General features: G+C 37.4%; 2 protein-coding genes and 2 long non-coding RNA genes across 4 annotated transcripts in view; 1 reads left to right on the plus strand and 3 right to left on the minus strand.

The window, feature by feature from the left end:
- Positions 1-4531, plus strand: part of itga6a (integrin, alpha 6a) — a 28408-nt gene extending 23877 nt beyond the window's left edge. The window contains exons 19-26 of the mRNA XM_016464188.1: positions 668-770; positions 854-1030; positions 1194-1295; positions 1378-1488; positions 1579-1677; positions 1803-1928; positions 4043-4158; positions 4451-4531. Coding sequence (XP_016319674.1) covers positions 668-770; positions 854-1030; positions 1194-1295; positions 1378-1488; positions 1579-1677; positions 1803-1928; positions 4043-4144 — 820 coding nt within the window. The 3' untranslated portion in view covers positions 4145-4158; positions 4451-4531. The remainder of the gene's footprint in view (positions 1-667; positions 771-853; positions 1031-1193; positions 1296-1377; positions 1489-1578; positions 1678-1802; positions 1929-4042; positions 4159-4450) is intronic.
- A 4800-nt stretch (positions 4532-9331) lies between these two features.
- cybrd1 (cytochrome b reductase 1) lies at positions 9332-14822 on the minus strand. The gene is made up of 4 exons (XM_016464194.1): positions 14391-14822; positions 12297-12505; positions 9874-10028; positions 9332-9722 (listed from the first exon to the last, which is right to left on the minus strand). The coding sequence occupies exons 1-4, from the start codon at positions 14761-14763 to the stop codon at positions 9449-9451; spliced, it is 1011 nt and encodes a 336-aa protein (XP_016319680.1). The 5' UTR covers positions 14764-14822; the 3' UTR covers positions 9332-9448.
- A 992-nt stretch (positions 14823-15814) lies between these two features.
- LOC107671303 (uncharacterized) lies at positions 15815-16994 on the minus strand. Its single transcript, XR_001632183.1, has 3 exons — positions 16891-16994; positions 16703-16799; positions 15815-16122 (listed from the first exon to the last, which is right to left on the minus strand). It is a non-coding gene; the product is annotated as an uncharacterized LOC107671303 (long non-coding RNA).
- A 1124-nt stretch (positions 16995-18118) lies between these two features.
- Positions 18119-18880, minus strand: LOC107671302 (uncharacterized). The gene is made up of 3 exons (XR_001632182.1): positions 18789-18880; positions 18324-18414; positions 18119-18234 (listed from the first exon to the last, which is right to left on the minus strand). It is a non-coding gene; the product is annotated as an uncharacterized LOC107671302 (long non-coding RNA).
- Between the last annotated feature and the right edge of the window lie 170 nt (positions 18881-19050).

Here is a 19050-nt window from a genome sequence, read left to right on the forward strand (position 1 = left end):
AATTAATGACATAATTTTCATTTTTGGGTGAACTAACCCTTTAACCTCAGGTTAAAAGCAACTGTTAATAACTACTAACATACTATATCTCTGCCATCACATAATTACCAGAATGGCTCCCCTTGTGAAAAAGAAGTACACTTTAGCATGCTTTAGAGTACTTATTGCTGAAATAATATACTTCAAAAGAATATACTTAAGTGTGAATTGAATGTTTTTGGAAGCATGACGATTGCAATTCAAGCTTAAATTTATATTAAATTCAATTAGCCGAATTTTAGAATGTTTTGACCCACTTAGGTAGGACTTGAGTACATATTTATTTGTAATTTCATCATTATTTCTGTTTTCTTTAAAACATGGAATGAAGTTATTGAATAACACTCTAAAGTTAACATTACAATTAAACAAATGTGTATTAAAACAGTGATTTAAAATGTACTTTTAATTTGATATTACTGTAACTTTTTAAAAGTGCCCATAATGTGTTGAACATTCATGAAAGTGTACTCTCTTTAAATACACACAAGTTGCCTTTTATTTCATTAATATTACATTCTCTGCAAGTACGTACATTCAATACAGTTAAGTGCGCTTCTTTTTCACAAGCATCTATACACATTTAGTTGTGTTATGTCGATGGCTATGTCTTCTTGTTGTGTATCAGGGTTGCTAAGCCATCTCAGGTCTATTTTGGAGGTGAAGTCAGAGGCATGAGCGCCATGAAGACAGAGGAGGAAGTCGGCAGCTTGGTCGAATATGAATTCAGAGTAAATGCTAAAATAGTTCATATATACCTTTCATATATCACTTCAGGTTTTTTTTTTTAACTCTACTTTTTTATTTTGTGCAGGTGATTAATTTGGGAAAGCCTCTGAAGTCTTTTGGAACTGCATCCCTGAACATCCAGTGGCCTAAAGAAAGCTCTGTGGGGAAATGGCTGCTGTATCTGATGAGGATCAACACCAGGGACCTGCAGTTAGTCACCTGTTCACCTGAGAGAGAGATAAACCCTCTCAGACTGAGTGAGGTACCAACTATTCATAGTTTAAGTCTGATTGAATGCTGTTTTTGATGCTTTCAGTGTTTTAAATTGGTCAACATAGTATGCTAGATTGAGAAAACATTGACCTATCTGACTAAGATTGATGATGATGAAACCAAATAACAACACCCATCTGTGACACTTTTAGGAGTCAAGATCAACCAGGAGAAAGCGTGAGCTAGAGGAGCGGAAACCAGCTGAGGGGGTTAAAACAGCCCTCTTCCCTGACAAACGCAAGCACAAGATTCTGGTACTGAGACTGAAACTTTACTTTTTAGCAATGCCAGCACCAAAAAACAACTTCTTGAAATGAATCTTATTCTTCCTCGTAGTCATGCAGTGGTGATGCCAGATGTGTGGAGATCAAATGCCCCCTACAGGGCTTGGACAGCACTGCGGTCATCATTTTAAAATCCCGTCTGTGGAATTCCACTTTCCTTGAAGTAAGGACAATAAAGAGAGCTTATTTTGTTCCTTTGAAAGAATGTCCTGTGTTGTTAAAGCGTTCTGTTTTGTGCTCCTCTCCAAAACAGGATTATGTGTCCTACAATTACCTCGACATAATAGTGAAAGCCTCCATAAGTCTGGATGTTTCTGCCAAGAACATTGTCCTTAAAAATCCTGAGACCCAGGTAACACAGTTTCCTATTCGAGTGTAACACAGTTAAATCTGTTACATTTAAGACATTTAAACATGTAAATGATATACTGTGTGAGTCATCAAAACAGCTAGACTTACTGTAGATGTGATGGGCAGGTGAGGCTGACCGTGTTCCCGGAGACGACCGTGACTCCGTTCGGAGGCGTTCCCTGGTGGATCATTCTTGTGGCTGTTTTAGCTGGAATACTAATGCTGGCTCTTCTAGTTCTGTTACTCTGGAAGGTAATAAAACACTCACACACACAAACATAAAGTAAACAAAAACCCAATAGCATTCTTCATATGGTTGCTTTAGAAATATTTCTGGTTGAAAGCTTATATGTGGACTTTTCGATTCATTTTTTCATTGAATTTGTTTAAGTATTTGTTAATTTTCTAGCTGTATTTATCCTGGTTTACACTTTTAACAGTCCTAAAAAGAATTTGGAGAATGCACTACACCTTAAAAAAAAAAAAAAAAAGCCATTACATTCCATATAACGAAAATAAAAAAAGTGTCAAATATTTTTTCAAGAGAGATACCACAAATACACTTTTTAAATGTTTAAACACACACACACACACACACGCGCACGCGCGCACACACACACACACACACACACACACACACACACACACACACAAAAATAAAAAAAGCAGCCCAAAACAGTCACACACACACACACACACAAATAAATAAAAGAATTGTGACATTTTCTGAGTTAACAGGCATTCCTTGTAAAAAAAAAAATACTGAAGAATGTACTTAAGTGCAAACAGGAGGTAATGTTTTTGGACGCTTAATTGCAGTTGGAATATTTTTTTATTATTATTGTAGTTTACATGTATATCAAATGCAATTAGCTGAACTTTATAGTGCTTTTCTAACCCACTTAAGTAGGACTTCAGTATATCTTTATATTTAATTTCATATTTCTAATTTCTTTGAAATATAGTTAAAGTGTACTGCCAAGTGTACAAACAAGTATTTATGGTAAACTAAAATATACTCTAACTTGTACTTGTATGTCATGTACTTAAATATATTTATAATTACACAATTGTAATGATAAAGTTGAAATTTAGTACATAAAAAAATATTAACCTTCAAATGTAATATCCAATATATAACACAATACAGTTAAAATTATAATCAAGTAGGATAGGATAGGATTTAGTATGCTAGTCAAAATAAGTGTACTTTAACACACAACAAAATATTATATTATTTAAAATGTATTTTAAAAGTGTACTTAAGTGTGTTGGAAACAGTCACGAAAGTGTGCTCTCTTTAAGTACACTTAAGTGGTGTTTTACTTAATATTATATTATCTGCAAGTACAGTTTTTTTTAAATATACTTTTAAGTATAAAAAACTTAAACTTAAACACTTCTTTTTCACGAAGGGTTAGTGGACCGTGTTGATAGTTAAAGGTGGGGTAAGCGATTTTTCAAAAACGCTTTAGTAAACTGATTCGGGCCGAATAGCAAAACAAACTAGCAAAAAAGCCAATCAGCAGTAAGGGGCGTGTCTACTCATGATGTGGAGGAGAGAGCGTTCAGTGCACGGGATGGACATTAGCGAGCCGAGCGACAGAAAGATAGAGATGGCAGATAAAAAACAAAAGACGAAAACGTCTGCGGAACAAAAGAAGGTTTAAGGCAATAAGGCAAGAAGTAGGATCCGTGTAAATATCGGATCAGCTTTCCAGCGCTGGAGAGAACTCAAGGAGCGGAAGGCCTGCGATCGGACGCCGAGGTTGCTTTGTTTCTTCTCGATAGGTGAGTAACACCGTGTCTGCGCCGCAACACGTTCTCGTGCCGCGCCACTTGCGTCCAGTGTAGACACGGTGTAACATTGGTTTTGCTTTGTTTCACAGAACTAATCCGTTGCCTGGGTTGCGTACGTATGTGTGGGGCGGAGCTATCAAAATAGGGGCAAGACCCTTTTTGGGGTAGGGGCGTGTTTGTTTTGGTGATTTCAAATGTCAACATTGGCTACCAGAAATCACTTACCCCACCTTTAATGTGATTCTCTACACCTGTGGTTCCTCTGCTAGGAAACTTGTGTGATCTTGAGGAGAACTGACTCTATATATATTCACTAAAATCACCAAAACACCAGCTGATTTAAAGACATTGAGCAAAAACGAGGAGTGCAGCCAAATTCTCCTGCAGCATTTGAGTATTTAATGCAATGACATCCCCACATTTGTATTCAGGTTTTACTCTCCAAATACTTTTTGTGACCAGTAGATTAATCAGATGAAAAGATATGTCAGTGGAATTCCATTGTGTTTAGCACAAACATTATCATGACATGTTTGCAATGACCCCTGAATTTGCCCCCTCTGTAGTGCGGTTTCTTCAAGCGGGCCCAGAAGGACGAGTATGATGCCGCTTTTCACAAAGCTGAGATTCACGCTCAGCCCTCAGACAAACAGTCCACTGAGGCCTAGCTCTCCTTACCAGGGTAAAACCCGATCGCTGCAGCAGATTGGTGTCTGCATGACGTGTGGCCTAACTCACTAACTCGTCCTGTCCTTTGACAAAAGGAAGGGAAAGACACATGCTGCACAGCGTGCTTCGCTCTTTCCGTGTGAAGCTCGGTTTTGTTTTGTATTGTGTCGATGGATGTGCTTCTTCGTGTCCCGTTTTGTCAAGCATGTCCCGTCTCGGTGTTCTCCAAAGCACATAAACGCAGAATGATTTTCAAATCGAGTTTTGCAATGATGCTTAATGTGCTTCTGTTCTTTCTCCGTCAGTGTGGATTTTTCAAACGCTCCAAATATGAGGACAGCGTTCCGAAATATCACGCGGTGAGGATTCGTAAGGAGACACGTCTCTTGAAAGAAGGAAAGGACATGTTAGAGCCCTTGGAGAAGAAGCAATGGATGACTACATGGAATGAGAACGAGAGCTACTCATGAGACGGTCTCTGCATTTGCTATGAACAATTTGCCAGCATCAGACATCTCTAGTTGTGAAAAGTTTAGAGGGATTCCACCTCTGCACAGTCTGTGAGCCCACTGTTAAAGAGAGACATGGAGATGCTTTCACAGATCCACGTGTGATATCTCTGGGCATTTCATTTGCAATGCCACCCCTTCAAAAAGTGTTTGCATATTTTTTTGGAAGTTGCATTAGGTGCCAAGACTGAATTGTCTTGATTTTCTTTGTAAATATTTTACAATGCAGTTTATTTATTTTGTCTTGTAATTTTGTACTAAGACGCTGTGCATGAACTGCCCAAAGATTATTTTTCATGTCTTTCAGTAACTATAAATTCGATTGAATGTTTCGAGGTCTGTCAGGTGAAGCTCAAGCGAGCAGTGTCAGAAGAGAAAAAAATAAACAAGTCGATGAGTTACTACTGAAAAATGTTGATGACCCAAACATATACCAGTTATGCAACTGCAGCAGTGCTACAGATATGAGTACACAACCATCAAATGATGACACATCTGCATAATTTGGTGTATTTTTAACATGACGCTTCTTTTATACCAAACATTTCTTTGCTAATCAGCATGTTTTAACGTCTGTTGGTTAGACTACCATTAAAGTGGCATTCATTAATTCTGCCATCTATTGACATGGATCAGCATGAAGGTCTTACTTTCTTACAAAAAGAAGTGAACTGGGTATCAGGATTTTGTCTGTCATCAAATCTTTCCTCCTTGTACTGATGTTTACACTTGTTTTTTGTCAGTCTTTCTTTTGGCTTCAGAACTATTCTGCTTCTTTGGCCACACAGGTACTTGTTTTCTCTGCTGGTAAAGCACAGTAGTAAGAGTTTTTTATTGTATAATTTTCACTCTTCACATCACCAAACTGCACTACGCTACGAGTGCATCTGACCTTTAGTGAAACACCACGGGTCACGTTACTTTAACATACCGAAATATACATTGAGAGGTGTGACCCGCACAATGTAATTAAAAAATGTTTTATAAAAAAAACGTAAGTACAATCTTCTTCTCATGTGAGTGTACGCTATTCAGATGACACTTCACAAAACACAATTTATTTCTTATTTCATGTAGATGAATGCATCTCTCCGCTGAAGGAGGCCACAAGGCAAACAATGCTGACTGCCAGGGAAAGTACAGCTAGTCAACCTGCCCAGCCTTAAGTTGACTGAAAAGCCTTCAGAAACTGGAATGCAAACGGATGTTCTGGTGTTCGATGCCCAAGATGACAATGAGGAATCAAGGAGGTCGGATGAGCTGGTGTTTTGAGGCTGGCACGTGACATCAGGAAGAACGGCTACACGCTCTTAGCTCTTAGATTAGCACGTGTTTCCTAAATTGGGGAAACTGTGATAGGAAGTTTTCAATCAAGGGACGGCTGAGAAAGGCACTTTATATGTCAGTATGTATGTGTGTTTAAACTTAACTAGTTGTGTGACATTTACCCCAAGTGCTTGAGGTTGGTTGGCAATGCTGTTGGAACAACATACTGGCTAGCACACTGAGGATGGGAAAACAATGGGAAAACAAGATTATCATTTTGAACAAAATATGTAAGGTTTTGGTCAAATGGAGCTGGGTGATGCTAACATCCAGGATGGCCTTCATAAAAACCTCATCACTGCAACGCTTTATATTGTGTTTGTCCATGTGGGGTTCTGATTACAGTAAGTACTCTGCAATTACATGAACACGCAACATTCATTCCCATCATCCACCAGTCAAGATCCACATCAGAGATGGTTTGATCGCCAGCTGCATCTGTGAAGAGATTAAAAATTAGTTTGAATTAATTACTGTATTATACAGTACATAGCATATTAGGCTAATTCATTATATAGTTATTGATTAACACATTAACAGTTTTAATTAAAGGGGTCATATGATGCTGCTAAAAAGAACATTATTTTGTGTATTTGGTGTAATGAAATGTGTTTATGAGGTTTAAGGTTAAAAAAACACATTATTTTCCACATACTGTACATTATTGTTTCTCCTCTATGCCCCGCCTTTCTGAAATGAGGAAAAATTGAAATCGCATCATATGACCCCTTTAACTTCTCTACCCTTCACGAACTGCTGTGGCCTGAAGTTCAGCCAGCACATCAATCTTCCCACTCTCTTCAGAGGAGGAAACATCAGCGCTGGTAGAGGTGTAGCCTCCGCTGGACTCCAGATCTGAGGGTCTACTTTCTGCAGATGAGAAATATCCTCAGTGCTGGAGGGGGAGCTCTGCTCTCCAGTGATGTCTGTGAATAGATAATAATACCGTTCTGTTGTGCAAATTACAACTTTAATGTACACTAGGAAAGCTGGATGACCTTCAAACATTCTCTAACCTCTGTTTGCTTCTTTCTCGTGGGTCGCAGTCTGCAGATCGACCTCTGGATCAGAGGATCCGCTGACTGCGGGTAAGGAAGACCCATCAGATGAGGACGATGACACACATGGTAGAATCACAGATAGCATTCTGTGGAAAACCTGGCGCAAAGATGGAAATTTGCATTTCCAGGAGGAGGAAGAGGTAGGGGACGACAATTTGGCCCCTTCAGCAGGTGTAGTGGCTGAGACCACAACTGGAGATGATGGCACAAGCGTTCCCCACTTTTATCTTTTTCTTCTTCTCCTTTTTGACTCATTGTATCACAATGAACGTTGTCACTAACCATTTTCTAGAAAGACAAAAAGATAATAATTTAGAATGAAAATTTTTTAAAGAAATTATTAGTCTGCTAATTAGTTCCCTTTATGACAATTTAACCCATATAGTGTGGCAACTGTTTTTGTTTTTAGGGCAATAATATTGGAAATGTGAATATTTTTGTAGTCAGTATAATCAGAATGACTTAAAAATAAGGCCATTGTAAATATTTACTGGCGTAAAGTGTGACAACTAGACCCGCTTGTTTTCCATCAGGTAAAGGTACTTTAATAATCATACTGGATATGTGACTTACCTTACTCCTGATCACACACTACACCTGTATGCTGTTTCTCCCGCTCTTTTACAGCTGTTGACTGTTGTAACGCAATGCGTGATAATAAAGCTTCCGTCTCAAACGTTCTATTCTCGCCCTCTTCTGCAATGAATCAGATGCTTCTTGGACATGACCAGGTACAGAACGAGTTTAATGTTTATTTCTCGGTTGCACATTGGTAACAGTGTAAATGGAGAAATGTTATTTATTTAGTTCGTTAGTCAGTTTGTTAGTTCGGCAGTCACCCACACTTTTAATAGTTCGATATTTAAACAAGCTTCAGAAACCGTGGTCAAAATGGCGGGAAAAAGCACAGAAACGACAACAACAAAACACAATAAAAATATAATTTGTTGTAGATGTCCGTTTTTTCCCCTCCTTATTGGTTAATTTAATTTTGTTGTATTATTGTACTTATGCAGAGCACGAGCAGCATACCACTGTGTCCCTGATAGTTTACAGTAATTTTACTGTAAAATTTCAACAATGTCGCGTTTTCTCCTTAACAAAAAGCCATACCAAATTCGCGAATAAATAATCGATCAGACTGGTTTGCAAGAAGGTCTGAAATTGTTTGCAGAGGTTCCTCACACTGTAACGTGATATTATTTTTTACAATCCACTGTCACTGTACTTTAGGAAACAAAACTTGCAAATGCCATATATTGTTTGTCAATGATTAATAAGCTTTTTATTGCTTATTGCCTTACTGTACTACAAGGAAAAACTATTATATCATGTACATAGCAGTCTGGGCAATATGGACACTGGACAAACCAGACATATTATCCATACAACAGATAATAAAATGTATGCATGTTTTTTTTTTTTTTATATTTACTTCAATCATCCAGCCATGCTTTTGGCATTCTAAATAAGGTACAAAACACATTGGTTCATTGTATGAAGTTATCCTCACCCTGTTATTTCAGAAGAAAAAAAAGGTCCACAAATATGCTAAAATATTTAATGATTTTGAGCATTTCATACAAAAATCATCCATCAAATGATAAATAATTTTGGTAATATAAAATACAATTCAAATCTTGGTTTTGATATGTTCCAACAGATATACAAAATGTTATAGTAAGTTTTACTTGTTTTTATGTCCCTAACGATAGCATATTTCTATTGTAACAAAGCTGAAAACATTTAAATTACAATATCATGTTTAAAATGAACAAACTGGCTAATCAGGAGTGATATAAACACTTTATGACTGTAATAATGCAGTATAATGTAACTGAGCTTTAATGTATACATTAGTGTGTTAAATGTTGTAATAGTGCAAATACTTTAAAATATCTAAAAAAAAAAAAGACAGATCTTTAAAAGCAGCAGGGAGGGACGGTACACGCATATGTTCTTAATGACAGCAAAGAGATAATACAGCGCAAACACAGCTGTCAGTTTAAAATGCCCTTCAAATATGACAGTAGGAATTTCAGCATTGATATTAAAGGGTTAGTTCACCCAAAAATGAAAATTCTTTCATTAATTACGCACCCTCATATCATTCCAAACCCGTAAAACCTTCGTTCATCTTCAGAACACAAATTAAGATATGTTTTATGAAATCTGAGAGCTTTCTGACCCTGCATAGACAGCAACACAACTGACACGTTCAAGGAAAGGTAGTAAGGACAGAATGACAGAATTTTCATTTTTGGGTGAACTATCCCTTTAAAGCAATACCTAGAATTTTTTTCTGAATAACTTTTAAAATAAAAATAAAAAATGTTTGGAATGACACTTCTGTTTTCTTTGAGATTAAATGAACTAAAATCCACAAACTTGTTTCAAAACTCTTTGTTTAGACTCTTCTAGACTCTTCTGCTTTTCCGTTGCGTCTGCGTGTCTCGAGGCTGGATTCCTGCTCGGTTCTTGAGGTCATGGCAGTGCCCACTTTGATGCCCTCTGGGCTTGAGCTGTTATTGCTCACGCCTTGTGTGATTTCTTCTCTCGGCCTCTTCCAAGAGGGGCGAGTAGCAATCCAGAGAACAAGACCACCAAATGCAGCAATGAGCAGCCCAAGAACATTTACCAAAACAGCTTCCGGTGGAGATTCTTTATAAGCAGGGCTCTTCCTGTAAGACATTACAAACAACACTAAGAAACACCTTTACCAAGTACAAATTTGCTTTGGCTTTTAAAGAGCACAGAAACTGATTACATGTCATGTACGGATCCAGGACTCAATGCATTTGTATGGTTTGTGTTGTCTGAAGCTGTACTTACAGGCCAAATATGAGTTTCTCTGTGATGCCCATGAGAGCTGTGGCTATAACACTGGTGAAGATGAACAGGCCGCTGTAGATGTGTACAGGCATAAGAGCAGCACGCACGTACACTGGAGTTGCAGGTATCAGATAGACGGCAATGCCCATAACTATCTAATAAATAATAAGAGCGAAGAACACATCACACCTGAGAGGGCTCTAACATAAACATTACAAAATTTTTATAAAAAAATAATATATAATAATAAAACACACACACACACACACACACACACACACACACACACACTACTGGTCAAAAGTTTGGAATAATTACCAGTTTTTAAAACATTTTTATATGTTCTAATATGCTGCTCAAGAAACAAGATTTAAAAAATTATAATAATACTTTTATTGAACAAGGACATATTCAACTGATTTAAAGTGACAGTAAAGACATTTATTTAATGTGATAAAAGATTTTCTTTTTTTTTTTCAAATAAATGCTGTTCATTGAACTTTCTATTCATCCAAGAATCCTGAAAAAATAAAAATGTATCATGGTCTCAAAGATTTTAATGTAGCAAAAACTGTTTTCCTGATAAAAGACGTTTTCCTGTGAAGAGACGACCTCTACAGCCCTGAATGCCAGCGGAGACCATCGGTCAGCTCCCTAGCTTCCGAGCTCGTGAATCAGTGTATCGTGTACACGAATTTGGTCACTGGTAAGTTCCCTGGCTCACTGCACATTGGGACAGTGATTACTCAATTTCCGGTGACATGACTACGTACAACGTCAATGGGCAACATTGTAGAACATCATTGCTGGAATTAATCAACAACAGGGAGGACCAATCTCTTTTTGATCCGGTGACATGACTACGTACAACATCAACGGACAACACTGTAGAACGTCACCGCTGGATTTAATCAACAGCAGGCAGGATCAATCTCTTTTTGATATTATTTTTTATTCTCTTTAAACGCATTGTTCTTTTACATGTTCTTACATTTCAGCTGAATATGAATAATAATTGTTAACTAAATGTGTTCATTACCTGTCTAGCGATGTGTGTTTATGTTGAAATATACTAAAAAAAACAACTCGTCTTTTCAAATCTTCTATTGCGTGTCATTATATTTATCGAGTTGGCTCGTGTGGTTTATGTTTAGCACTTCAGAAATGTGACATAATTTCCGGTAAGGGAACATAGTGAGCACCGATGCTCCATAGTTTTTGCGGAGCATTGTGGGATTTTTCAGGGAGCGAACGTTTCAGTGCACTGGAAGGATTTCAAGATTGAGACAGCCCTTAAAATAATGCAATAAGTCCCAAGAAGCTGTGGTTTACAGTGAATTTATAACAGCTAAGGGGCGTTGTTAGGCACGACGCGAAGCATCACCTCGTCGGCCATCGGCACAAGACCACGGGAACCAGACGAGTCCTCTGCTCAATCTGACGTGTGCTCCAGCCTGGAATTAAACCACACCATGCTGGTTTCATCTGGCCAGAGGAGAACTGGCCCCCTGACTGAGCCTGGTTTCTCCCAAGGTTTTTTTTTCTCCATTTCTGTCACTGGTGAAGTTTTGGTTCCTTGCCACTGTCGCCTCTGGATGTTTAGTTGGGGACGCTTAATTTCTGGCAACATTGTTAACTTGACTGCACAGACACTATTGCAAGAGAGGCATCAGTGAATTATCAATGAACTGAAAAACTTTTCTATTGTCCTCTTGCATTATCAGCACACGTTTTTCCTGTTTGACACTGTAAAGCTGCTTTGACACAATATGAATTGTATAAATCGCTATATAAATAAAGGTCACTTGACTTAACTTGACTTTTCAACATTGATAAGAAGAACGATTATTGATAACTGACCACTAATAGTAATTGATAATAACTGAGCAGCAAATCAGCGTATTACAATGGTTTCTACATGCGATGCTGAAGACTAGAGTAACGGCTGCTAAATTTCAGTATTGCCATCACAGAATGCCATGGTTTCATTTAAAAATGATATTAAATGACATTTTTAAATATATTCAAATAGGAAACTGTTGCTTAACTTGTAATAATATTTCGCAATATTACTGTTTTTGTAAAAAAAAAAAAAAGTTAAAAATTGTTGAAAAAAAAATGCAGCCTTGGTGAACATAAATGACTTCTTTCAAAAAGATCAAATACATTCTTAATTATTCCAATCTTTTGACTAGTAGTGTTTAGGGTAGATGACAGATATCATTTAAATACTGTATTGAAATCTCAAAGACACTGTAGCAAAAACAGCATGTATTATTACATTTTACTAGTCAGAAAGAGGGTGGAAATGGTCTAAATTAAATTGTGTAAGTACTACTGTTTTTGATGTAAGTGGACTGAATGTGGCAAAAGTGTAGGAGGGTTGAAGTGGTAGATGTAGCAGTGTGTCTGTGAAAGCAAACCTGTGCTGGGTAGAGTATGACAGTAGCCAGGCCAATCCAGCTGTGCAGGCTGTACATATTGGGAATGTTCTTTGCATTGTGGAAATCAAACACAGCCACCACAGAAATGACAGCCAAGATGAAGGCGAGAACGTTCAGCCCTGCGTGGATAAGCTTCATCATCTGCTTGCTGCACCTCCAGGTCCATGGCAGCCTGTACACTACAATTGCTGAAGAAGAAAATCTGTTTTATTTTTTTTTTAACAATGCAATCTCGACTCAATACAGCAGTGTGAAATAAAACATTTTAACATATTTGTAGAGCGATGATTCCCAAAATCATGGGCATTTTTATAAATACATATTTTAAATACATTCCAGCTAAAAGGAAACGTTCTCAGAACTTTGTCCAACATTCTTGCAAGATATAAACAAACGTTTATCCAGTAACAATAGTAAAACGTTGTTCAAGGTTATTTGGTCTTTAATAATGTTCTCGAAACGTTATACATCATTCAAGGAGCGCATTTTTTTTTAAAGGGGTCATATGATGCTGCTAAAAAGAACATTATTTTGTGTATTTGGTGTAATGAAATGTTTATGCGGTTTAAGGTTCAAAAAACACTATTTTCCACATACTGTACATTATTGTTTCTCCTCTATGCCCCGCCTTTCTGAAACGCGTCGATTTTTACAAAGCTCATCGGTCTGAAAAGCGAGGTGTGCTGTGATTGGCCAGCTATCCAGTGCGTTGTGATTGGCCGAATGCCTCAAGCGTGTGACGGAAATGTTACGCTCCTTACCATACTGTGATGGAGCGACGAGACAAAAACATTAAAAAACCCATTATAAACGAGGCATTTGTTGCATCCAGTGGGGACATAATTACGGATTATAATGACTTATACTGTATTTTTTCACGCCGCGTAAACATAAAACCATGTCTGCATTTGTGATCCAAAAAACGACAAACAACAAGCGCTACTATACACTGCTCAAAACGCGCGTTTGAATCGTCAGTGGCAAATTCATTAAATATGAAAACTTACAGTCTGTGAGTCAGAACAGCCGGCATTGTAGTCTACCTTCACGACATGGCGGCGGCAACAACAATACTACAGCGAAAATAAAAGTTACGCCTTCTTTCTTTGCGTGAACATTTGGGCGGCGTTATGCAAATCTTCCCACATAGTGAGGTAGACATGGTTATGTAGGCGTGGTTGACTCTTATCTTTTATAAAGAATATCTCTTTGGATTTGAGACTTTAGTCTTTGCAACTTTACAGATCTTCTTTATGCACCAAGAGCTTGTAACACTCCAAAGAGAAAGGAAAAATTGAAATCGCATCATATGACCCCTTTAATTGTTTCAGCTGCACGTTCCTCTAACGCAGTGGTTCTCTGCTCATTTCGCACTGCTCTGTTCATTATGTATATCTCACTTTATTGACTCTCAGTTCAGTTCATGGATCTGTCTATTAACGAGCTGATGAAATGAATCGGGTGCGTTAAATAAGGACATAAAACGTGCAGAGCAGTGGGACTGAAGTTGAGATCCACTACATTTGTTTCAGAAAGTAACCTTTCCATAATGTTTGCAAATTATAAAATGGAACGTCCCTGAATGTTTTTTATTTTTCGAACGTTCGCAGTAACAAAAAAAATAAAACGCGTTCTGAACGTTCAGCGAACGTCTAGATATAACGTTTTCATAACTTAATGAGAACGTTAGCGCAACGTTCTACATATTTTTGTTAGCTGGGATGAGTTAAAAGAGGAAATGTAAAAGTTCGATGCACAGCCACCATCTTTCTCTCAAATTTTGTCCGAAAAGTCGAATGAATTTCGCTTCATTTTTTCACAACATAATATTACGAGAAGCCGAGCAAACATAACGCAATTTCCATTTGTCGAAATCTAAAAGTTGAATTACGACCTTCCCTATCACACCAAATTCTCTGGGGAAAAAGCAGCATAACTTCACATTTACATAACTAAAATGGTTAGGCTGCTTTATGAGTAACTGTAGTTTTGTTGGTAGTACTGTGTGATCAAAGATTCAGGAATGCGAAACCTCTGGTTGCTGATTGGAGTGTAAATATTCAAACTCCTTACCGACTCCCTGAAGAAAAATAAAGCCGATCACCATCAACAACGGGTGCCAGTTAAACTCAGCCGCTCCTCCGTCCCAGGCGAGCCCCTCTCTGAAGTGTAAAACCCACGTTAAAGCGAACGCGATCGCCACAAACCCGAGCGCCAGAGCCAGAGTGAAGACAACGAGAAACTGCTTGTAGTTCTCCATCGTCGCAGTCTGCAGTAAACTCATGCGACTACAGCAGGGCAACGACACAAGACACGTCGGACGGGGGGTTGGGTCCCTTTTGCACTTTCTCGCCCAAACAAGAGGTGCTGTCTTAAACCCTAGTAAGCTGCCTATCGGGGCAGCATTGCTGGGAGTCAAAATGCAGCTTCGGATGATGCCTGTCATACCCAAAATGCAGTCTAGGTAGGAAGCAAACTAGGTTTGGACCTTATCCATGCCCAAAATGCTACATGTGATGCTTATAATGTCCAGTAACACCTACTATTTTGTGGGCACATTGTGTTTAAGTTTAGACTTATAATGCTGATGGTAGGCAGCTTACTAGGTTTTGGGAGGGAGACTTCTTTATTTTCCTTTTTTTTTTTATTCCAGCACTATTTTGTAACTAACCACAGTAAACTTATGCAACACCACTAGTTTCACAATGATAACAAGAGAGTATTGGTCACAAACTAGTCTTTATTAGTAAAGTTACAAGTAAATAAAACAACTAAACAGAAAAGTGTTTCAAGTTCATGTAGCGAATCAGCTCATGGGGAAATATGAATAATTAATCATAACTAGGTATAATTAATTATCAATATTTAGATCCGCTGTAGATATTTACTTGACCTCTCAGTGTCAACTGTCTTGTCAATTCTAAGAACGTTAATTTCCTGGTTAAGGGAAATAACTTTCTTACTGTACAACTCTACAAAGAGCTTGTAGCATAAATCTGCATGATTAAGTGACTCCAGTTATGAGCAAACAATGAACAACGTCAAGTGTGATACAAGTAAGGCTTTATTAACTACATAAACACTTAAACTAGTCTAACATACTACATAAACACTTAAACTAGTCCAACATACTACATAAACACTTAAACTGGTCTAACATACACATACACACACATACACACACACACACGCATACAGTTGGCATAGGAACAGGATTAAAGCTTAGGCCGTAAAGAGAAGATAAATAAAGCATGAAGCTATGGGGCCATTGGATATTCAGCAGATCTACAGCCTGAAGGAAACATCAAATCTAATGAATAACTGATTTGTTAAATCAAATGAAAAATTGTGTTGTTGATTGGTCCAGACGCTACATTCAGTTCCATCAACGAATAAATGTTTGTTCATAAAACCAATGGTTATTTTAGTACCAAAGACTCAAAACATTCATAAGTTTGCTGTGTAAGATAAACCTAATACTGTTTGTCTTGCCCGGCCTAAGAGATAATAATATGATAATAATTTTAACTAAAATGCAACATGTAGGTAACATACACACTTTAACCTCAGTGCATGTCTAAATATATCGCAGCTTGGCTTTTTTGTTTTTTTTTTTCAGGACTGATTTTCCTGAGAATATCTGTAGGAACGAGAGTATTCACCAGTGCTCCGTCTGTGATAGAGCAGATGTGATGGGTTCCTCTGTGCCTCTTGTGGTTGGGGGTGTAGATGTAGTGCCAGGGATGACCTCCGATCTGAACCCCATTCTCAAAGTATGACATCTCAAACAATACGGGAGGACACTCTGTAGAGAGACGTGTTGACAACTCACATGAAAACATTAACATGATTTTTTTTTCTGTAAATGTCACACCATCTATGCAGTGCCTAAACATACATTCAGAAGCACTCTCCAAAGTCTTCTGATACTTAAAGGTAATACGTGTCGTGTAATTGTTTTCATTTTTTCATACAGAGTCAATTATAAGTAAAGCCATCCAATTGATTCCCTTTAAAAAGTATAAACACTACGAAGTATATCATGCGCATATGTTTTGCCAGTGTTCAAAGATGCATAGTTTTTGGGAAGTTATTTGGTCTACGCTTACTAGATTAGATTGGATTAGATTCAACTTTATCGTCATTGTGCAGAGACAAGTACAGGGCCAAAGAAATGCATTTAGCATCTAACCAGAAGTGCAAATAGCCAATGTATACTGTATAAGACCAGCTCAATGAAGTTAGCTATGGAATACATTACAAGGTGCAATCTAAATCTACATTAATATAGTGCAATGTGGATACAGTACAGTAGGGTGCAAGTGAGAAGTATAAAACACAGAAGGTATTTATTTAGATATATTTATAAGATACCAGACACCCACCATGAATGTGAATGTTGACCGGAATGCCATAAGGAGCTTCTCCCACAATTCCTTTCATCTCACACTGCTGTCCCAGAGCCAACTCCTCAATTCTAAACTGAAGTGAAAAAGAACACATATGGAATAATGACAGAAGAAACAGGGTCAATAAACCAAACAATCATAACAAACAATAATGTTTCCATTACCTTATTAACAATGTACTCAAAACTGTAAAGTTTGACGTGTTTCGAGCTGTGTGATACAGCTAACACTCCCTGTGACAGCAACACGTCCACAGCAGTCTTCCCAAAGACCTGAACATAACACAACCCACATATACTGATTCATTCATTTGAAAATGCTCCAACGTTTCAAATAATAAAAAATAGACCTAAACCTTGTTCTGAACAAAATTAACATTGTGATATAAGTGAAGCTAAATTTAAATACATTTTTAAAATATGATAAATCAATTATAAAAATGTATGACCTTTCAACAAAAAAAAAAACTTTTTTATGATGCATGAGGATGTTATTATTAACACCAGCCTGAGAGAGAGAGGCAAGTACAATGCAGATATGAGCCCCAGTAAAGTCTCCTGTGAGGAGTCCCAACCTAAAGATCTGTTAACAAACTCATTAGTACAGCAAAAACACATTGCAGCATACAATTTGTCAAAAGACATTTCAGATATGTTGATGAGATTACTGCTTTTGTCGAAAATTATACTATAACATGACACAAAACGCAGCTTGTTAAGTTATTACCACTACTTCATTCTTTACTTTAGTTAGTACAGTTAAAACTAGACAGACAGACAGACAGACAGATAGATAGATAGATAGATAGATATACAGACAGACAGACAGACAGACAGACAGATAGATAGATATACAGACAGACAGACAGACAGACAGACAGATAGATAGATATACAGACAGACAGACAGACAGACAGACAGATAGATAGATATACAGACAGACAGACAGACAGACAGACAGATAGATAGATAGATAGATATACAGACAGACAGATAGACAAACAGACAGACATATAGACATATAGACAGACAGATAGATAGACAGACAGACAGACAGAAAGACAGACATATAGATAGACAAACAGATAGACAGACAGACAGATAGCTAGACTGACAGACAGACAGACAGACAGATAGATAGATAGATAGATAGATAGATAGATAGAGACACAGACAGACAGACAGACAGACAGGCAGATAGACAGACAGACAGACAGACAGACAGACAGACAGACAGATAGATAGATAGATAGATAGACAGACAGACAGACAGACAGATAAATAGATAGATACACAGATGACAGACAGACGATAGATAGATAGATAGATAGATAGATAGATAGATAGATAGATAGATAGATAGATAGATAACCTGAATTTGAAATGAGAGGAGAGGTAGACCCGCTCTAGTGTTTTTCCTGTGTCAGCTGAGAGCCGATATAACCAGTTATGAGCTGTCAGGACCAGCAGACATGATTTCTGGTCTGAAGCGTTTGGCAGAACTTTGTCCTGCAAAAATATCAGTTACACAAAGTTAAAAGGGGCATTTATTTTGCATAGGCAAATACGAATGATGTGCAGCAGCTGATCAAACTCACTAGAGGACACTGGCATAATAATGCATCTTCAATCTTCTCCGTTTTGGGGGCTTTGGGGAGCTCATACAGCTGTTCTGGCTCAGGCAAAAGGCTGTGATTTTTAATAAATGTGACCCATATTAATAGATGTCATATTGTAGCATCACACACAATTTCTGGTAACACTTTACGGTAAGGTCTCATTTGTTAACTTTAGTTAATGCATTAACTAACATGAACTAACAATGAACAATATATTTTTTTAAATATATCTGTTAGTTAATAAAAATGTTCATGCGAGTTCACAGTGCATTAACTAGTGTTAACAGATAACAATTTTGACCTTAAAATGTATTAATAAATGCTGTAGAAGTATTGCTCATAGTCAGTTCATGTTAACAAATGAAACCTTATTGTAAAGTGTTACCAATTTCTAAAAATGTTTACCAGTGTCTAAAACGAATAACATCAGATTATATAGTTTACCTGCTGTAACAACACCTGTAATTATCAAAGTATATCCGTCCACTTTCATAAGCGATGAGAGACTTGGAAGTCTTGCTCCAAACCTTTGTGAATTCTGCACCATCCTATAGTCGGCGATTAATCGTTTTATATATATATATATATATATATATATATAAACATAACATGTTTTTCTTAAATATATACTGTACATGCATGTGTTTGTATTTATATACACTTACATTTAGTCATTTAGCAGATGCTTTTATCCAAAGCGACTTAC

Source organism: Sinocyclocheilus anshuiensis, unplaced genomic scaffold (assembly GCF_001515605.1).
Source record: "Sinocyclocheilus anshuiensis isolate Anshui unplaced genomic scaffold, SAMN03320099.WGS_v1.1 scaffold284, whole genome shotgun sequence".
In the NCBI taxonomy this organism is placed as follows: domain Eukaryota; kingdom Metazoa; phylum Chordata; class Actinopteri; order Cypriniformes; family Cyprinidae; genus Sinocyclocheilus; species Sinocyclocheilus anshuiensis.